At 27.0% G+C, this 22758-nt stretch overlaps 1 protein-coding gene across 1 annotated transcript; it reads left to right on the forward strand.

Annotated features, from left to right (window-relative positions):
- Positions 1-15077: 15077 nt before the first annotated feature.
- LOC111294554 (BTB/POZ domain and ankyrin repeat-containing protein NBCL-like) lies at positions 15078-17932 on the forward strand. Its single transcript, XM_022887925.2, has 2 exons — positions 15078-15837; positions 16827-17932. The coding sequence occupies exons 1-2, from the start codon at positions 15373-15375 to the stop codon at positions 17802-17804; spliced, it is 1443 nt and encodes a 480-aa protein (XP_022743660.1). The 5' UTR covers positions 15078-15372; the 3' UTR covers positions 17805-17932.
- Positions 17933-22758: the final 4826 nt, after the last annotated feature.

Raw genomic sequence — 22758 nt, forward strand, 5'->3', positions numbered from 1 at the left:
ATTATACATGATCGATCTGAGGATCATGGAGTCAAACATGCTTTTATTACCAACTTGAATTATAATAATATCAATTAAACTATTCTTATGCACCTTAATTAGTGCTAGAGTTTCCCAATTTGGCATCTTGAAACTGAACTTTCTTTCCAAATCCGTCTATATATGGAAATAAACCACTGGAATCTTGTTGAATCTTATCTTTCATTATTAAAGGAGGATGAGTGCTTTCACCACCTTCTTGCTTTTAGTTAATATTTTTTTCTTGATTGAGAGATAAAAAACCATTCTTTATTTTAGGAGTTAAGAAATTGCGCTAAGCTACTAAAATTTTTATTATTTACGAAGTTAAACTCGGATGTTCAAATTTCTAGAACATCAAGCCTCACTAATTAATTATAATTGTTTTCTCAGTTAATTTACGAAAAATAAATTTTAATTAGTGAGTGTTGTATTTATATTTAGTACAATATATTATAAACATAAATAAATACATATATACATACATATATATGTATATATATATATATTAATAATTTAGATACGATAAATTCATGTGCTTACTAATAATCTGTTTTGATACTATGATGTTATAATTCTCAATAGTTTTGCATCTTAACTTTGGATTAAAATAATTTATCTGTTTCGATTATTTTAAGAGTTTTGTTAATGAGTGTGTTAAAAAATATTTAAAGTTAGTTAATTTTTTTTTTGTGCACGAAAATATTCTCATATTAAATACAATTATTAACAAATAATTTGAAAAATTTTAATGAATTAAAAAGTATATTATTTAATATAATAATATTAAAGAATGTCTTCACATCATTCATTAATAAATCCATTTTGTAATCCAAAGAGAAAAATAAGCATACAATAAAGGGTTAAATATAGATTTGGCCCATATACTATACAATTTTCATCAATTTGGTATTTAAAGAATTAACATTCATAATTAGGTGCTAAAACTTTCATTTCATCAAGCTTTTTGGTGTTTTGGGCTAATATCATTAATTAATTTGCTTGTGTGGCATGAATATTTAATAAAATCATACACATGACAAAAATTTTACATCTTATGCCAACATGAAAATTAAAAAAAAAAACAAAAATAATTTTTTAAAAAAATTAGAAAATAAAAAAATCCTAAAAAATTAAAATTTTAAAAATTCTCTTCATGCTAATAGAGTGATGAATCACCAATGACATGACATTTTTGCCACATGATTTTATTTTATTGACTATTTATATCATATCAATAAGTTAACTAATCCAATTAAATTGAAATATCAAACAAAATAAAAGTTTAAGTATTTAATTATAAATTTTAATTCTTTAAATAGTAAATTGATAGAAAATTATATAATATAAAAACTAAATTTGTATTTAACCCAATAATAAAAGTGTAGGTAGGAGGGGCCGAATGAATAAAATGGTTGTGGCCCCCCAGCTCATTATGTAAACACTGTTTGTCCCCCGGCCGGAAGAGCACTGATAGTATGGGAGTAGCGTAGTAGTAGAAAGAGAAATGTATGAAGCCGCAGCTGTTGAGAGTACATGTGTGTATTCTGAACAATCATATTCTGAACAGAAACAGAAATAAGAAGAGTAATGAAAAGACAAGTCAAACGTCAAATCGGGGGTCTTGAAATCATAAGACAGTCAGTGGATGTGCTGTCAATCCATGGGATTTTGTTGTTTTTATTTTCCACTACCACTACTAACTTTGCTTTTTCTTTTTCTTTTTCTTTTTCTTTAAGGGAGAAGGGCAGGGCAAAACAACAGCTTCTCTGCTTTTTCTAACTCCATTTTTTAAAGATATTTATTACCACCAGCCTTCATAAATGAAAGGAAAAAGATTTTTAAAAAATGTTAATAATTATTTAAATTTTTAATATTTTATTATAATTAATTAAATTTTAAAATTTTAATTATTAATTTTTATTTAATTAAATTCATAAATATTTATTTTCATATAATTAACCAGTTGATTAAAGGAGAATAAATATTGACGATTAATTAATTTTTATTTAATAGAAATTTAATAAATAAAAATAAAAATTTAATTAATTATAATAAAATAATAAAAATTTAAATAATTACTGAATTATTGTTAGAAATTTTTTTTTACCCTTTTACCCTAACTTAAAACTGTTAAGTTACGAAGAAACAATACCATGTTCTTTTGGCTGTTACATTCTCCTTTTGCACGTGCTAAAGTCTTGTCTCAAGTCCCCCTACAAGTAATCAAGTTGATGTTGTTGGAACAGCCGTCACGATAACATCTTCACCAGCCGACAGGCTCCCCCATATGAACCCCAAACATTTGCCTCCTCGCCTTCCATTCGCCTTTCACCCATCCACTACTCCTTCCTCATTGTGAGTATTTCCTTTCTTTAAGCGCAAATTAACGTTGATATCCGCTCGAATTGTTGCTCCTAACATGATACGGAAAACTATTAATGAAATAGGTAAGATTTTATAAAACTGCTATTCCAATCAATATACTCTTTTTTATCTCCTCCTGTTTTGTTATTATATTTTTGAAAAATAATTATTTACTATAAAAAAGATTAATTAATTTGTTGAAAAACAGATATTTATCAATCATTTAAAACTTACATATGGCATAATTTTAATAGAAAGAATATACATTGAATGGGATAAATAAATGTTGAAATGATTTCTACAATGAGGTTTTCAATCTTTTTTGTCATATTTTTTATTATCAAATTGAATCGGACTTGAATTTAGATGATTTTTCTTGTTCTATTCATTTTTACTTTCTCTTGTCTTAATTCAAAATTTTAATTTGGAACTCTTAAAAAGCATTTATTATTATAGGTTTGTGTAGGGCTGGCAATGGTCTGTATGCTACTAGTTACTTGTTTCACTTGCTGTGTTAAATTTGATACTAGCCAGCTTGCACTTTGGTAATTGCAGGTTACTTGTTCTAAGGAATAAAGAACAAATAGATAGGCTACAAATTTTGTAGATAAGATTGTTGAATTAAGCCAAAGTAAGTAAATGCTCTTTATTTTTACTTCTTTTGTCATATATAATTTTTGTTTAATAAGATCAGTTAATTTTTCTTATATATCCTGCCTCCACTGAGATTTTAATTTTTTTTTTATTGGTGCTAATGCTTTTATACCGTATTACAAAACGCATTAATTATAAAATATATTTAAATTATTAATATAACAATATTTTAATATTTTAATAATATACTTTATTTAAATGGGTAGATTGAATCATGTCAGCTTGAGCTTGAAATTTCTTAAGGTGTTAAACGGATTCAGTTTGATTTATTTGATTTATTGACACTTTTATTTATAAGCAACCATGATAAAAATCTCTCTCGTTTCCAATATTAACACAGCAAATATTTGAATTTTGTTTAAATGAAATGTTATTAACCATAGTATTAATTTGAATAACATAGTATTTGAACTAGCCCAGATAATGATTCGTTCAATGCTTCGCAGCTTGGGTTAATGATTCAATCATTCGATTATTTTGATCAATATTAAATTAATAAATTTATTTTTAAAATATTATAAATAAAATTATAAATTAAATAAATAATTTTTGTAAAAATTATTATATAAGAATTAAAAATATTTATTATTTAAAAATTACAAAGAAAGCTGAGGTTGCAAAGACTTTTTTTTTTTTTTTTACTTTTTAGTTTTTCGTAATGTATTTTTATTTTTAACTTCTAACAAGAAATATAATTTTTTTATTGTAAAAAATGTGAGACCCAATAATTAGTATAAAAAAAATAAGTCAAGAAAGATTATAAAATCATTTTGAAAAGTCACATTTAATTGACTTAAATCAATAGAAAACTCGACAATAATTGATTTTTTTTTTTTTTTATAAAGCTGAAAGATGAGTACACATTTTTTGGATCAATTGCACAAACAATCTAATTAAATTATCGACTGCGGGTCAAGGGATTAGCCACAGGATCGATTAGTCTAATCATCGGACCGACTTGGTTTGATAACTATGGGGTCGTTCGGAATTGCCTCCTTTTCTGTTTTTAAAAATTTTGTTTTTATTTAGTTTTTAAAAATTTGAAAACATAAAATATGTTCTAATGTTGTTATATATTGAAAACAAATATTATTGTTTCAAATATAATATTATTTAAATAATATTGTAATTAAATAAAAATTAAATAATATAATTAATTTATAAAAATATTCATTATATAAATAAATATAATTATTTAATATTAAATTTTGTTACATATACAAATAAAAATAATTCTAAATTGTATTCAATAATAATATGTCTTAATATAAAATTAAATATTAGATATTATATAATATTTAATTACATATTATGTTTAATATTATTTAATTATATATTATATTTAATAATTTTAATAATACTGAATTAATATTATATAAATATTTATTTTTAATGATATTTAATTAAATATTATATTTAATAATATAATAATATATAAATTCTGATTTGTCTCTGAAATTCAATTGTAAATTTTAAAAACTACGACGATAAAATAATAATATATAAATAAAATAAGCTATATCTATATGTTTAGCTATAGATTAAAAGGATCTCATGGTTATCTACAGCTATAGATTAAAGGGATCCCATGGGACTTTGGCTGGCTGTAATTGTCAGCCAAGCACCTTCCACGGTTTTTTTTTTTTTTTTAATTTATTTTTAGAATAAATTTTAAGTAATATTAATTCAACATGTACTCAAATATATATAAAATATAAAAATTAAAAAAATAAATTTCTTATTTATATCAATTTGAAAACTAGACTCAAAGCGCAGTGCGAGCTTATTTCTAATGATATTTAAGGATAATTTTTAAGCATTCCCGGTGTTAACATTTGGTTTGCAGGAAATAAGATCTGATTGGTTCCAAAGTACTGTCATTCATCATATACGAACTTGTGTATTCATTATTTAAAATCAACTTTTAATGAAATTTAAATTGCTATATGTGTTCAGTGGTCCAAAAATTTTGATAGGTAAATAGCATTTGTTATACTAATGATTATATATATATATATATATATATTCGTCATTTTAAATGTGACAAAATTTTTAGACTCGATAATTATTGATAAAGTTTTGTTTATAGTTAGTATTTTAAATTAGTTTTCGCATATTATTGATTTAATCATCAAAGTGTTTTAGAAAATTTATTATTTTTAATTTTTATTTAATTATTTTTAATAAGGAACTAATGATTTAACTTAAGCACATAGAGCCATAAAAATATGCTGGAATGAAAGAAAAATAAATTAAATAAATAATTATAAACAATTAAGTACTCCTAATTCAAATTGAATGTTCACGTTTGATTTGGAAAAAAAAAATTAACAAAAATGTTTTTAAGCCTAGGTGGCAGATCGAGAAAAAAATTTTTCGTTTTTAGAGTTTCTTTTAAAAAAAATGTAGGAACTAGATGGGATTCATTGTAAGCGAAAAAAGCACAAGAACGACAAAGAATGGAGGGGTAAGCCGATAGCAGCGTTTTAGAGAAGGTTAAAATGTGTAGTAAATTTTTATATTTTTTGAATTTTAAAAATTTAGCCTGTCTACTATAATTTAAAGAAAATTAGTCATTATGTATTTTAGATAAAAATTTCGATCCAATTATTAATATTATTAAATTTTATCTATTAAATTGATTGATTTGATTATTGATTTACTTTCGTGTTAGCCAATGTTGCTAACATAATATTTTAATTAGTTGGTGTTAAATTCAGGTTATGATGTGGATTAAAATCTTCACCACGTGGCTTAGATAAATCCACATCAACTCATTAAATATTGTTTTATTTTTAGATATTATTTATGCTTAATATATTCCTAATATCATTAAAAAAAAACTTTGAAATTCAAGAAAAAAATGACTAGTTACCGAAAAAAATTGCAAAATCCCTAATCTCAACAATGTTCAACCCTAATCGAAATACTATAACAAAAATCTTAAAATCTAAAACAACATTTAACTTTAATCAAAATTGAGAAATCGAATAGTGAAAGTTTTTGACTGGAAAGAACTTAGGATTCGACTTCTTCGCGCTTAATGCACTTCTTCATGCTTTTAAACAAAAACAGGTTAGAAGATTCAACATTCATTCCTTGCTTTCCTTATCTTCTTTGCTTTTTCTCACTTTAATTACACTTTAATTTGATTTTTTTACTTATTGAAATTTTCATAGAATTGAAAAAAAATGGAATTTTTTGAATACCTAAACCTTTATTTGAACATTTAATAGACTAGATTGACAGGTTAGAGTTACACTCTTTAATAAATGTGTTTGCTGAATATTTTAATTTTTTTAGCAATAATTTGTTATAGTGGTGTGTGGTCTTATTGTTTTTTGTTATCTTTTGTTTGGTTCTATAGCTTACTTGTCTAGTTGTATGGCCATTGAATATAATTATTGGTGCATAGTTAAATTACATAATTCAGCAACTTGCCAGCAACATTGGTTTCTGTATAATAGCATGTATGATTATTTGGTATATAAAATGTTTATTGAATTATGTATCTGTACTATTTATTGTACATAACATTAGTTGTTTGGTTAGCCATAGACACATTTATTTATTTATTTCATTTTGATGTTAGGATTTAAGATTAGAATGACTTAGGAATCATGCCAAACATGATAACAGCATAAGGGACAATTAAAAAAAAATCGTAATTCAATTAGATATGTAAAGTAATTAAATTTAATGAGGATCTAGATTATATTTGTTAATAGACAATATTAAGAATTGTGAAGAGTTTAGGTTATGATTTGGAGAACAAGGTTAAAATTTACTTTATGGAGTTTCGTAAAACATTAAAAATAGGCTTGGAGTTGTTAACAGAAGAAGATAACAGTATGGTAAACGTGCTTGCTCAATTAAAGATGGATAGGCCTATAGATATTTATGTAAAACATTTGAATTTTTAACTTGACAATGACAATTCAAATGCTCTACTTGAACCAATTAAAGTTAGAGAAAGTTCAAATGATGTTGATGATAAGGTTGTTGTGATTAACAGTAATGAATATAATAGATAATCAAGGACTCCTACACCTATATTAACTGATTTTCATAGTGGTTCAAAAGGAAAGAAGTCAAATAAGGAAAGAGATGAAGTTAATAAAGTTATTGTTGAGGGGTTTATGGTCTATTGAGGGATTGAATGCAAGTGAAATGAATGTGAATGATTGCAATATTAATGATAATGTTGAAAATTTAAGTGAAGATGGTGATGAAAGGTTGGTGGATGTAAATTAGGTTTCTAATAATGATTTTGTAATTGATGATGAGTTAGAGAAAGCTAGACAAAATGTCAGAGGTTATGTTGAAAATAAAAAAAAGGGTTTTATGATGGTGAATCAGATGTTTAATTAGATGGTGGTGAAATTGTAAGAGCTAGAATTGTAATGTCAAACCTTGAAACTTACAATATTGATGGGTATATAAGTGATTACTTTGATTCATCAAATCCTAGCAGTTACAGTAATACCAATGATGGGTTTGATGAAGATGATGCACATATAGTGCATTTTAAGAGCACTTATTATAATCTTAGATTATGTTTTAAAGATTTTGTACTTGGGCTTAGATTCAAGAATATGAATTTATTTAAAGAATTCTTTGTGATTTTTCTACAACAAAAGTGTTTGAATTCAAGTACAAAATAAATGATAAAATTAAAGTTAGAAATGTATGTAACGCTAAGGGTTATAATTTAACTATGCTTTGCTCATGATGCACTACTAATATAACATATATTGTGAAAACATATGTGTATGAATATTCATGCCTACCTATTTCAAAGATAAAAGGGTGATAGCTTCTATTATTACTAAAAGGTTTGGGTGAACAAATTAATGTAATGCCATTGATGAAGCTTAGGCATTTAAGGGCACTGGTTACGAAAGAATTACTGTGTCATGATGTCTGTAAAGTAACCAAGAAAGTTGTTATTAAAAGAATAGAGGAAATGTACAAGGAGGAATTTATGTTTCATAATGATTATGTTGAGGAGTTGAATTCAACCAACCTAAGGAATATCATTTTTTTGACATCCAAGAATTCAACCCATGATTTGATGCCTTTATTTGATAAATTATATGTATGTTTTGGGGTTTTGAAGAAAGGATTTATTGAGGAATGCAAACATATTATTAGTTTTCATGGTTATTTCCTTAAGAGATGGTTAAAGGTCAATTGCTTGTGGTTATAAGGAGGGATCAAAATAATTAAATATTCTCAATTGCATAGGTAGTGGTGGAAAAGGAGAATACTAAGAGCTTGACATATTTTATACAACAACTTTATGATAATTTAGGTATTAAAAATGGATATGGAAGGTCTGTGATAAATTATATGCAAAAGGTATTTTTTTCTAATTGCCTTTAATTTTTATTTACTTTTTCATATGTGTTTACTTAACTAGTATAATTGTTGTGTGTCTTTGGTTTTTTTTAATATGTTAAGGTTTGATAAGATTTGTCAGGGATATATTGCCACATATAGAGTAGAAAATGTATGCTTGACATATTTATGCTAGGTAAGGAAAAGGTCATAGAGGAAAAGACTTCAAATTATAGTTATGGATATGTGCCAAGTCCCCTAATGAATGTGAGTTAAAAAAAAAATTAGAAATCATGGTGAGCATTGAGAGAGGGTATAAAGCAAAGTTATTTTGTGCAACCAGATTGAAGACGTTTTAGGTTACAGGTCATATAGTTAACATTTGGGTTTTGGAAAAACGTTTAGCATTTTTTTTTGTATTAAGTTTGAATTGTATGTAATGGTATTGTACAATGTACTTGTTTAGTTTTATAGTTTCAAGTTTTATATTAGCAAACATTCTAGTCATTTAGTGTAACCAAATTAAAGACTTTTTGGCTTACGGGTCTTATAGTTACAATTTGGGTTTTGGAAAAAGGTTTAACATGTTTTGTTCCAGACTTGAATTGTATGGATTGCTATTGATACCAATATACTTGTCTAGTTTTGTAGCTTCAAGTTTTATAGTAACAAACATGCTAGTCATTTTGTGCAACTAGATTGATGACTTTTTAGGTTACAGGTCCTATAGTTACTTTTTGGGTTTTGAAAAAAGGTTTAGCTTTTTTTTTTTGTAACAGGGTTGAATTGTATGTAATGCTATTAATACCAATGTCTTGTTGCAAATATTGTGGCTTTTGATTTCAAATGAAAATAAAAATGTATAGCTTTGTGGCTGCAATCATCTTTTATTTAGTAGTATCAATTGATCATATATAGTTTTGAGTTATTCATAACAGGTATTACATGAAATAAATTCAAATGCAAGTAGGTGTATTATCATTAACTAAAACATAATTTTGTATTATATATACAATTGAATAACAAAAAAAATTTGCATATCATTAAACAATATATCATTCATACATGTATAATTACTCATGATAAAGCCAACATACCATTCCTAATCATATTATCTTTATACACTCTAAATACAAATTATAACAACATTAACAAACTAAACATCAAACCCATTTTGTACAACCCTTTTGACTTTGCTTCCATTTTTGCATCAAATATAACATTCTTCAATCTTGTTGTAACTCATAATTTTTAGCTTTCAATATAGTAATTTTGTCAAATAAATCATTACTACTAAACATTATTTTTTTACATTCATCATCACTCTTCAACTCAGCACTCATTCTTCTTAATGCTTTGGTTTCATCTTTCAAAATTGAATTTTCTCTTTTTAAACCTCTATTGGCATCCTTAAATCAATAGTCCATAGTTTTAGATATTCATCCTCAATTAGCTTATCATGCCAAGCAAAAAACGACATATATTTCATTGTGTACATCATATATTTCAATTATACATTCTATTATCATGCCAAGCACAATCTTAGGGATAATCAAACTTCAAGACCATGATTTAGACTCAATATCAATATTCAACATTCATGATTATTTTAGATATCCCTGATAGTTGCTGTAGTAAAAAAAATTCTTTATAAGATTATTATCATTTGTTGAAGTAATTAGAAGAGCTTTTAATCTACAATAACAATACACAAATTCACCTCCATAATCATAGGTTACTAAAACCAATATGGATCTGTTGTCAATTCAACATTTGGACATAATATCAAAGTTAAAACTTTTTTTTTTTAAATCTATTGTCAATTTAGGGTATAACATTCTTTAGATCTTTTAACTTTTTTGGTAAACCATAAACTCAATAATATTAAATATACATTCAAACTAAAAATGAAAGTTACCATTCTTGGATTTGTTGTAGTTTTCCATTGGTTTCTCTCTTTTTCTTCAGCTTCAAACAAGCTCAACTTAATCAAAATACAGAAAAAGATAATCTAATTTGTTACAATAAGAAATCACTGCATTTAACAAAATCTATGTAACATTGTAAAAAAATTTTTAAAATAATTCTAATAAAGAATATAACCCTGACCTATCAACCTAATCTTTTCAATATAACAATCAGGGTTTAAGGTATTCAAAAATTCATTTCTTCAGTTCTGTAAAAATATCAATAAGAAAAAACTAAAAGATTGTATTCAAAGTGCAACAAAGTTTTAGTGATAAGCCTATGAGTAAAATGATTCATCGCACCTGTTCTTGTTTCCAACCAAAATGAGAGAAACAAAACATTTCTTCGTTAAGGTTTATTGATTCATCAAACTTGAACCCTTTCACATTTTCAATCAACTCCTTTAACATTTTTTTTTTTTTCAAAATTTTGATTTGGGTTTCACGTTTCGAATTGGGATTTGAAAGCAAATGAGAAATAAAGGATTTGACAACAAAGGACTTGGGTTCAATGATTTTTCTTTCTATTTTTTGTTTTGATTTTCTATTAATTTTAATTTTTTTGTTAATTATATTAGGGAAACATTAAGTATAAATAACATTTAAAATAAATTGTTAATGCTATATGAATTTATGTAGGCCTTGTGGCTAGTATTTTAATCCACGTTAGCACCGAAAATATTATGAACCAATGAAAATGTCATGTCAACAGCTATATCAATCATTTAGTGGATAAAATTTAAAACTGTTAACAATTATATTGAAATTAATAAATCATAATAGTACAAGGACTATTTTTTTTTTATTTTGAATTACAGCAAAGGGACTAAATTGTCATAATTTGAAGAGTACAAAAACTTATGGTATATTTTGACCTTTAAAAAATGATAAATAGTTAGGTTCTCAAATGAGATAGAGAGGAAGAGAAAAAAAAAAAGTAAAGGTGAATAATTGATTTGTTTGATTTTAAGAAATTAAAAATTGATTTAAATAATTTTTTAAAAAATTAATAAAAACTTATTAATTTATTTTTAATAATAAATATTAATTAAATTGACATAAAATCTGTTACTTTGGTTGAAGCACCAAATATTTTTCATATTTTTTGTCACCAATTTTAAACAATAATTTTGCAATAATTTGCATCCAACAAAACTCACTTTATAATTTTATCACAATGTCATATTAGCCATCCTTAAAAATATAAATGAAAATATTTTATATATTTATTTATATAAAAATATATTTAAAAATCTACTAAAAAAGTCAATTAATTTGATCAATTCAATTATTAGTTTTAAAAATAAAAAATTGATTGAATTAATTAATTAATTAAATTGCTTTATTTAACCAATTATTATCGTATTTTTAAAAATAAAAAATAATTGATTTGGCATAAAATCGGTTACTTTAGTTGAAAAATTAAAAATTTTCATTTTTTTTACCAATTTTAAAGAATAATTTTGCAATAATTTGCATCCAATAAAACTCACTTCATAATTTTATCACAATGTCATATTTACCATTCTTAAAAATATAAATACAAATAAAAATATTATATATTTATTTATACATAAAATATATTTTAAAATCTATTAAAAAAGTCAATCAATTTGATAAATTCTATTATTACTTTTAAAAATTAAAAACTAATTGAATTAATCAATTAAATTGCTTTATTAAACCAATCATTATCAAAATTAAACTAATCAAACTAATTTGACCGAATTTAATTGATTTTTGTCAATTAAACCGGTTGGAAATAACTTATGCTCGCTTTTAAAAAATGGTTTAGAAGCCATCGGTCATGAATAAATAAGAGAAGAAAAAGTGGGCTGTTGGTCTGTCCAAGCTCACTAATCTGGCCCAAATATATTTGTTCTTTAACTCAATTTATGTAGTTTAAGTCCAACAATTTATTTGTTTTATAATATCTTTATATATAATTTATTTCACAATTAATTTGCTATCATTGAAATATTTTGATAATAAAAAACAACATATTTTTTATGATAAAAATATTGATATACGTCAAGTTATACAATAAAATAAAATAGTTAAATAAAATGTAACCTATATCAATTTACATAAAACTTATGTTATGATGTAAATTATATTTATCCATAATTACTTTAAATTTATTTAATTTTCATAAATTTAATTTAATTTGATTATTAAAATTATCATTATTACTGAAATATGATTATATTAATATCAGTATATATTAAGATAAGAAAAAAATAAATATTTTAAAATTTTAAAATTATTTAACATAAAAAATTTTGACCTTACATCAACTAAAAACAAAAGTTTTTAAAATAATAATTTTATTTTATTATATATAATATCATATTTAATTAAAAATATTTTTAAAAAAGTGACCTCTACGTGAAACAGGGGCATTGTTCTTGTTATTGTATAGAACACTTGAATGAAATTTTTAGGTAAAATTTATAAAGTTTTATACTAAAACGATTAAATAAAAAAATAAAAATTAATAGATCAAAAAATCTGATTACACAAGTATGTAAAATTTGAAAAAATATTAATAAATTTTGATATGATTTATAGATAGTTTTTTTTTTTTTTTTTTTTTGTAAAAAATTTGATAAAATTTTTATTGTTAAATAAGTTTGATTAAATTTGAATTATAAACGACATTTTCATTACCTTTGTTTACATATCATTAATTTTTTAATTGAACTCTATGGGTCAATAATATTTTTAATCTCGAAACTTTAACCCAAATTTTGTTTTAGTCTTTAATCTTTAAAAGTTTTAATTGAATTTTCAATTATCCAAAATTATCTTATTTTGATTCTTTTGTCTATGGAACTGTTTAAATTAATGATAAATGTTAATTGACACTATCAATAATGTCAATTGGAACTTAATTGACAAGGAAGGACTAAAATAAAATTTTTTCAAAATTTAGGAACCAAGTATGAAATTATTTTAATTTTATATATTTCATACATATCTTATAAAAATATTAAATTTAAATTTAAAATTATATTTTTATATTTTTGTTATAATTTAACTTATTAGTTAAATTTTTTGTTTTTAAAAAAAAAAAAGATATTCAAAACTTAAAATTAAGTTAAAATTTTCAAATTTCTTTTTTAAAAGATCCAATATATTTTAAAAACAAAAAATTATTTTCTATTAAAAATTTTATTTGACTCATAAATCATAATAAAAATATTATTTTCTATCCAAAAAAATTACTTTTTTTGAAATATTAAATTTGTTTTATTTTTCCTTTTTAAATATATTTTATAAAATATGTTTTTAATAAAAAGAAAAAAGAAAAATATTTTAAATTATATTTTTATATGATTATAAAGTTTTTAACAAAAAATAGATTCAAATTAGATATTTTGGATAGAAAACAACTTTTCGAATAGATTAATAAATCTATTTTTTAAAATGATATGGAAATTTTTACATAATATTTTAAAATGATATGGATTTTTATTTAATTTTTTGAACTGATATAGAAATTTTTACTTAATTTTTTAAAATGACATTTAATTTTTTAGAAATTTTATTTTTTACTTTTTAACTTAATTTTAATTAAAAAAATCTACTTTCTATTGAAAATATTATTTATTGATAAATCATATCATAATAAAAAAATAAATTATAATATTTTGTAAAATATATTTGAAATATGTAAAAATCAAAATTTCTTTAATTATTTTTATTTTTCCTTTTTGTTTTTGTAAAATATATTTGAAAAGGGAAAATTAAAAGATATTTAACATTTTTAAAAATATATTTTTGAATAGAAAATAATATTCTTTTATAATGATTTATGAATAAAATAATATTTTTAATAGAAAAGATTTTTTTTTGTTTTAAAAAGATATTGAATTTTTAAAAAAGGAATTTAAAATTTTAACTTAACTTGAATTTTTAAATTTATTTTCTATTAAAAACAAAAAATATAACTAATATACTATATTTCAACAAAAATATAAAATATAATTTTAAATTTAATATATTATAAAATGTTTATATTTGATATATTTTTAATAAATTAGATGATATTAACTCATTAATGAGATGAATTAAATGATATAATATCATTAATTAGTAACCTTTTTTTAAAAAAATTATTTTATATATTTTTATTTTACGGTTAATTTTATTCATTAATGAGATAAAATCATCTGGTTCATTAATAGTTTATAGAATCTATGTACTAAGAGTTTATCAAATATAAATTATTTTATAAAATATATATAAAATTTTAAAATAATTTTAATTTTAGTATCTAAATATTGAAAAAATTTTATTTTGATCTCTCTCTTATTATGTGAGATGTTAAGAGGGGTCATCACGTGGCACCAATTAATATTTGCCATTAATTTAAATAATTTCATAAATGAAAAGGTCAAAATAAAATAATTTTAAATAATTAAAGATTTGATTAAAATATTTTAAAAATTAAAATTTTAAATAAAATTTAATTAAAAATTTAAGAATTATGAAGGCTATTAGTCCAAATTCTATCTATCTATAAACTTACATTTTTATTAAAATTTTAATTAAATTATTTATATTAAAAAATTTCAATAACTTCGTCTAAATTTTTTCTTGATATATGATAATAAAACACGTGCTATTCCTGGGGATAATTCTCCAAAAATTTCAATTTCTCCACTCCAAAAAGTATAATTATTCTTAATGTAATAATTTTCATTCACCCAGAATAACCACCCATGTTGCTCGTCTTTTCTCTCTCTTTCTATTTTCTCTCTCAAATTATCTATCAACAAGAACCATTCATCGAGAGGAGAGAATCTCTACAAAAGCTAATTACAGTTTTTACCCTTTCAAAAAATTAAAAACCCAAAGAAGCCATCAACTCTATCTTTCTCTCTTTTTCCATCTTCTTCTTCTGCATCATCTCTTCTTAATTGAGACTAGTCTTCTTTGTCAAAAACCAAAGAAATTCTACTATTTTCTTTTTTCTTTTTTTTTTTTTTTTTAATGTTTTCTCTTCTAAAACAACCCTAAAATGAGTAGCTTTGAAGAGTCCTTAAGATCTCTCTCCCTGGACTACCTGAATCTTCTCATCAATGGCCAAGCTTTCTCTGATGTAACTTTCAGTGTAGAAGGTCGCTTAGTTCATGCCCACAGGTGTATTTTAGCTGCAAGGAGTCTCTTCTTTAGGAAATTCTTCTGCGGACCTAATCCTCCGTCTGGGTTAGACGCGGTCGGTTCCGGGATGAACTCAGCAGCGGGGTCAAGGCCTCCTGGTGTTATACCTGTTAACTCTGTGGGATATGAGGTGTTCTTGCTACTGTTACAGTTCTTGTATAGTGGCCAAGTCTCTATTGTGCCTCAAAAACATGAGCCCAGGCCTAATTGTAGTGAAATAGCGTGTTGGCATACTCATTGCACCTCTGCCGTTGATCTTGCTCTTGACACTCTTGCTGCCGCTAGATACTTTGGTGTTGAACAGCTTTCATTGCTTACTCAGGTTTCCCTTCCTTTCTTGTCATCACTCATCATCATAACTCATAAACTAACACAACACCTCTTTCTCTTCCCTTTTTCCCATTTCTTTTACTTCTTCCTTTTTCTCTTTGTCTGAAGTCTGAATCTTGATTAGCGTGTCTGTGGAGTCTTGTTACTGGTTTTTGGGTATTCAGACAAAAACTGGGATTTGTTTTTGGGAAGTGGAATTTAATCACGATTCTTTTTTCTATTGAAGGGATTCGTAATCTTATGACATGATCAACGTGGGTTTCTTTTCTTTTAACAAACAAAACCCTTTCTGTTATACAAATTTCTTCCACCAATTCTTTTTCCTCTCCTCATTAATTTCCTTTGAAGTAGTGGTTGGATTTGATCTTCAACTTATTTAGTACCGTCTCTTTTCTGTGACAGAAAATCCTTCTTTTTTTTTTTTTTTTTTTTCAGTTTTCTGTTACAGCACTTGATTCAACTATCAATTGCTTCGGTTTTCTTTCACTGCATCCACGGGCTCTTCTTCTTCTTCATCAACATCTTCTTGACTTCTTTTCTCTTTTGTTTTTTTGTTTTTCCTACTACAGTTGAGTTTGAAAAGATTTACTATTTTCTTTTGATCGAGTAAAATGCTGTCAAACCAATATTCATGTCCAATAACAAAAAAAAAAAAAAAAAGTTTAATATTGATTTCATGTACAACCATGTTTGAGTTTGCTTGAATTGGGCTTCTTCCATCTAGATGCTACACACCCATGACCTTCTGACTTTAGATCTTGATGATTTCTTGTCTTGTCTTCTAGTAAGCACACCAAATCTCTCCCAAACATTTAATTTCCTCATATGTGTTTAAATTGGAAAAGAAACAACATACTTCACAAGCACCACCTAACCAAACATAATTTTTGCATAAACACCCCTTTTTTTTTAACCAATGCAAACGAAACATCTTCTCATTTCATTTACCAATGCTGACCCTTTTTTCTCTTTGTTTCGCAGAAACAATTGGCCACCATGGTCGAGAAGGCCTCAATTGAAGATGTTATGAAAGTACTAATAGCTTCAAGAAAGCAAGAGATGCACCAACTTTGGACTACTTGTTCCCACCTAGTGGCCAAATCAGGCCTACCACCCGAAGTTCTCGCCAAACATCTTCCGATCGATTTGGTGGCCAAAATTGAAGAGCTGCGTCTCAAGTCATCTCTTACTCGACGCTCCCTAATCCCTCATTATCACCACCACCACCACCACCATGATCTCTCCGCCGCCGCTGATCTTGAGGACCAAAAAATTCGTAGGATGAGAAGGGCATTAGACTCATCGGATGTTGAACTAGTCAAGCTCATGGTAATGGGAGAAGGTCTGAATCTTGATGAAGCATTGGCTTTACACTATGCTGTCGAGAACTGCAGCCGGGAAGTGGTCAAGACCTTGTTAGAGCTTGGTGCAGCCGATGTTGACTACCCAGCTGGGCCTGCGGGCAAAACCCCACTGCACATTGCAGCGGAAATGGTATCACCAGATATGGTTGCAGTGCTTTTAGACCACCACGCAGATCCTAATGTAAGAACCGTTGATGGGGTGACTCCTTTGGACATTCTTCGAACTCTAACCTCTGATTTCTTGTTCAAAGGTACCATGCCAGGGCTAACTCACATTGAACCAAATAAGCTTAGGCTATGTCTTGAGCTTGTTCAATCAGCTGCTTTGGTTATGTCCCGTGAAGAAGGTAGTGCAAACGCAGACGCACCAACTTCAACTGCAATTTACCCACCAATGAGTGATGACAGTAGCAGTGGAAGCAACCTTGCTAACCTTAATTTGGATTCAAGGTTGGTTTATCTGAATCTTGGTGCTACAGGTTCAACTCAAATGTGGTCGAGAATGGATGGTGATGATGATAGCAGCCACAACAGTCAAAGAGAAGCCATGAACCGACATGACCCAACAATGTACCATCACTCTCATGATTTCTAGCTCCCAAAACTTTCTTTCTTTTTCTCTCTCCCTCTTTCCACATATCAATCTCTATCTAATGGACGGTCAAAGACGGGCAAAATAGTAGTTCATGAAAATTAACTCAATCATGGGAGATTATTGGATTATATATTTTCTTTTGGCAGTGCTTTGCTTTCAATCACTATAGCTTCTTCCCTTTGCTGTGCGGGAGCTTTTTCTTTTTTGTTTTTGTTTTTGTTTTTGTTTTTTGTAGGCTTTCAATGATCATGATATGAAGTGCAGTTTCATTGGAGATGGGACTTTTTTTTTCTCTCATAGGATGAGACAAGGAGGATCTGAGATTTGCTCTCTGGTGAGGGAGTGATGGAGGAGAGACACAGGTCAATCTTTTCAAACCCGGCCAGTCAACTCCTTTGTATTTATATATAGTATATCTAAATATCATGGCCTATTTATTGTGACCTTTTATTTTTCTTGTTCACCCACATCTGCCTTTCCATTATATGTACTACAAGTAATATATACCATACTATATTATATATGTACATAGATAAATGATATAAAAATATTCAACATGTTATAAAATAATATAGTACTTATAAAATAATATAGTACTAACACATAATAAGGAGTTATAAAGAAAAATGTAATCAAGAAGGGCGATTTTGGTCTCTAATGTTTGTGGGGTTTCTTGGCCTTTCTTGCTTTACATTTTTCTTATGAAAGAAATGAGTTGTCTATCCCTTTTTCCCATTTCTTTTCTAGCACTCATTGCCAATGGCCTTAATGGCCTTTTGGAGAAGCTTGATTGGCTTTGGCTAAAGTATTGTCTAATTATTTTAGTAGAAAATCATGAGGCAATGGACAGATTGATTGGTTGTCTGGCATGAATGCAACATTTAGTGTGACCACACAGGAAAGCTTAATATATTGGTGTTATATCTAAATCTGGATTCCCTCCATGTAATCCTCCGTTTTGTCCCTCTTGCCATTTTTGGGCTCCTAGACAGCTATACTTCCAAAAAACTTACAGCTAAACCCTAAATTTTTTAATATTCTTTTGTCTGAAGTCACTGGGCATGTAGGTCAGCTGATTCCTGAACTACTTCGCTTTCCACCATGCATATCTGATATATATTCTTTCTTAACTTCTTTGTTATATATTATAGAGAGGTGAACTGGTTTCATCAGCATAAGCAATTCCATGCTACGTGAAATTTTGGTTCAGTAGCTAGGCTTGTTCACCATGAGGTAATTCTCATTATATATATTCATTCACAAATGAAACTCCTAGGAAAATCCACCAGTCATCTTTGTGTTCCTTCACTACTTGCAGAAATGTACAAAAGAATATATTCTGATTGTCGTGAACATAATGAAACTAACAAATCCAGCTGCACATGATCATTTTATACACAATTATAGAAATTTTGTGTTTCTCATGCCATGCGACATCTGCTAAGGTAAGGACAATAAATTAATTAATTCAGGCTGCCTTTCTTTGTTTCAACCTGCTCCAAATGTCAAATCATTTGCCATTTGTGATATAGGGTAAGTCCTGCATTTTCTTTTGTTCTTAGGCCACTCAACTATATATATATATACGGACTTCTACTTTATTTACTGATTATGGACTAAATTAGAAATTTGCTTGTTAAAACGTCACATCATTCGTGCAACTTATTTGTTTTAATTAATTTCTTGCATTTGAGTGAGTGAATTTCTTTATGTAGTTCAAAAAGATTGCAATTAAATAGGGACATAAATTACAATTTCTGGTGTGGCAACATTCTGTTTTTTAATTAATAAGGAAGAATCTTGGATCTCTGATTATGCTTGAATATAGAACTTACAACAATTATATAATTATGTACTAACATTGCACCCAGATAGCTTGTTGATTGTGGCCTTTCAAAACCTTATTTGTCTGCTAGTGGGACAAGCTGGGCGCCTAAAGCATGTGTGGAAGTTGGGACTTTGATTCTTCTTTCGGGGAAGAAAATAGATATTACGAATTAATTAGGAAACTAAGGAACGACATCAATCTCGGTGTTTCAGAAACTTCAATACCGCATTGTGCTGATAACTTGATTATAACTAGAACCTTGTATGAAGAAAAAAGACTGTAAAGAAGCGTGAAACAGAATCTGCAAGTATATTGATGGATTTGTCAAATTATTGTAACCTTCATCCAGGGGTGTAACCGTCCTTTGAAGTAGTGTGTCCATGGATATCCTAAAAACTGAAAAATAAAAAAATTTAAAGGAAAAATTTTCATTGGACACCCCCAAAATTTTTCTCTGATCATCCTTTTTATCGATAAAATTAATAGATCCATTGATAATTTTTTTATATGTTATAAGTGGACATTTTCAAATAAAAAAATAAAAAAATAAAATCATGGATCTGCACTATCTTCATCTATCTTTAGTACTACATTAGTTTTTTACATTGCTATTTTTGATAACCAGCATGTAGTTGGATGCCTATTGTAGTCAAGAAAGTTTCTTAATGATCTCTCATGCTGTAACCTAAAAGGATGGTTATGGCATGATCTTGAAATGGTACAATTTCAGAGTGTTGAATACCATAGAAATTTGCATGCATTGTCTGAGTTCAGCATTAAAATTCTTATAGTTGATCCTTAATTTCTTGCATGTGTATATTTGAATTAGTATGAATGAAAAAAATACTACTATATTTTATATATTTTGATGTAAATGTTCCCTGACTTTATTTAGGTTAAAGCTGCCATTAATTGGTATGGCTGAAAAAGATAGAATTCATGTCTTTATCCACCAAAAAGAATATCAATATCCTTTTATATATTATTTTTTGAGAAGCCATGTCTAATGAAAAAGAATAATAAATCCTCTTTAATTCGTATCGAAAAGCAAGTATATATTTATGTGCATTAGTTTGTGATTTATCATTATCATCGTGATTTGATAATTTGTGTATATCTGTCGTGATTCGTGTTAAATATAATATTAATAATTTGAAAATATGTATATGACATGAATTATTAAATGTGTTTATGAGTGGTATAGGTTTCACTCCTAGAGTTCTACTTGGCATTGAGATTTAACACTTAATTAAGAGTCGTTAATTAAATTATTTATGTATTGGGAATTGATATCAATTTCAAGGTTATAGTCTTGTTCAAAGAACTTGATTAGAAGATTTGAAATATTGAAGGAATCAAATCTCTAAATTTCTTTTGGGATAAACCAAGCCTCGACTTTTCACTTTAGACCATAATCTGATCAGTTTACAGATTAAAGATCACATCTCACTGTTTTATCTTAATGGCATGCAATTTTTATGAACAATTTACATGTTTCGTGCTATTAGGTATGCATCTAACAAAGAACATTTAGGTTGGTAGCATCGGGTGATCTATTGGCCATTAAATGATACAAAACATTATATTATCAATTAAGTACAGAAAAATAAAGCAATTAATATTATTAGTATAAAAGCAAGAAAAGATAATAAGAGAAGCATGAAATGCAATCTAATTTAAAATGACATACTTAAATGATAGTTTATGAAATGCCTCTAGGACAAATTCAATATAACCTTTTTCATACCTAATATAGATGATATGATTATGCATGACATATTGACGTGAATTTACATTGTAAAAATATCCATTGTCTCTTAATAGTAATTAAAATCCTAAGAATAACTAAATGGTATATTGTCACGCATTCCTAAACTACATGATGTGTGATCATGGACGATGAATATATCACATGCTCATTATGGAAATAACGATTGACTTAAGATGCTTAAAAGATTATAGAGTGTACCTCAGCAAATTTGCCTAATTAAAGATCTTGTTTAGTTGAAAAGAATTTTGACAAGAGTGATGAAGTGGGTTGATAGGAATGCTTGTGGACTTATTGGTTGAAAGGATTATCGATCGATTGTGGAAGTAGTTACAAACCAATCGGCTAGGTGAAATGTCGATTATACAACAAGAAAAATAATTTTTAGCGATACTTATAAATGTCAATAAAAGATAAAAAAAGCGCTGATATTACTATTATCGACAGTTATTTGATTGTTGGTTGATCATTTTTTAGGTACATGTTTGTGAAAATTTTCTGATGGTCAAACCATTGGTGCTAGAATTACACATGTATTTGTCAGCATAACTTTTTTTGAAACTTTAAATTGCCGTTATAAGTAAAAAATTTTTAAAGGTATTTTACATCAAGTAACAGACTACAAGAGGTAAGGCAATATGTAGCCTGTTGATAATAAAAAAGGCATATAGAAAGAGAGTAATTAAACCAATTTCCCCAGCTTGAGGCCTGGTGTCATGGTCAAGTCTTGGTTTGCCTTGGCGCTGCCATGACTACCTTGATGTGGGTAGTGGATGAGGCTTGTGTATGGGATGGTGATCCTTAATCAAATGTGCGGGCAACTGTTGCCCTTGGTACATGTTAATGTGTGGGCACCTTAGAGCTTGTTAGTTAATCGGGTGCTTTTGAGTGAAGCCAGGTGCGGAACTTTAAGTGAGTTGGTGGAGCAACGAGTGGAATGCTAGCTTTAGTGGGATTAAGAAGAATATCACTAGGCCCTAAGTTGGCTGAATATTGCTTTGAGTTGGTTAGGGAAAAAAAGTGTCCCCATTTTAAACATTGTTATGGTTTCTAGTAGTGTAGCTATTAAAGCTCCTACACTTTTTTTAAGGGGACGTCTGGTGTCAGCTCTTCACCATTCCTTTGGCTAGTAGGTAAACGAGGGCTTTGCTAGTTTGAGTGAGCTACTTCTAGGTATATGTGGTGTCTAGATAGACGAACGTCATCAAATTATGAGTGTGGCTTGGTGTCTCTTCGGGTTATGATAAACTTAGAGACTGTTGGGGCTAACAGGCTTCGTATCATACATTTGAGTTAAACTATGGGGTTAGGTGGTAGCATTCAATATGCCCCTTGGTTTCCTCTCTTTGAATCGAATC

The sequence above is a fragment of the Durio zibethinus genome, chromosome 14 (assembly GCF_047325235.1).
Source record: "Durio zibethinus cultivar Kanyao isolate XHJ-2024 chromosome 14, ASM4732523v1, whole genome shotgun sequence".
Taxonomy (NCBI): Eukaryota; Viridiplantae; Streptophyta; class Magnoliopsida; order Malvales; family Malvaceae; genus Durio; species Durio zibethinus.

Bases quoted from the DNA above. Each gene is read 5' to 3' on its own strand.
- LOC111294554 (XM_022887925.2), top strand. From the start codon at position 15,373: ATGAGTAGCTTTGAAGAGTCCTTAAGATCTCTCTCCCTGGACTACCTG. The intron at 15,838-16,826 runs GTTTCCCTTCCT...TTTGTTTCGCAG, and splicing joins AGCTTTCATTGCTTACTCAG to AAACAATTGGCCACCATGGT.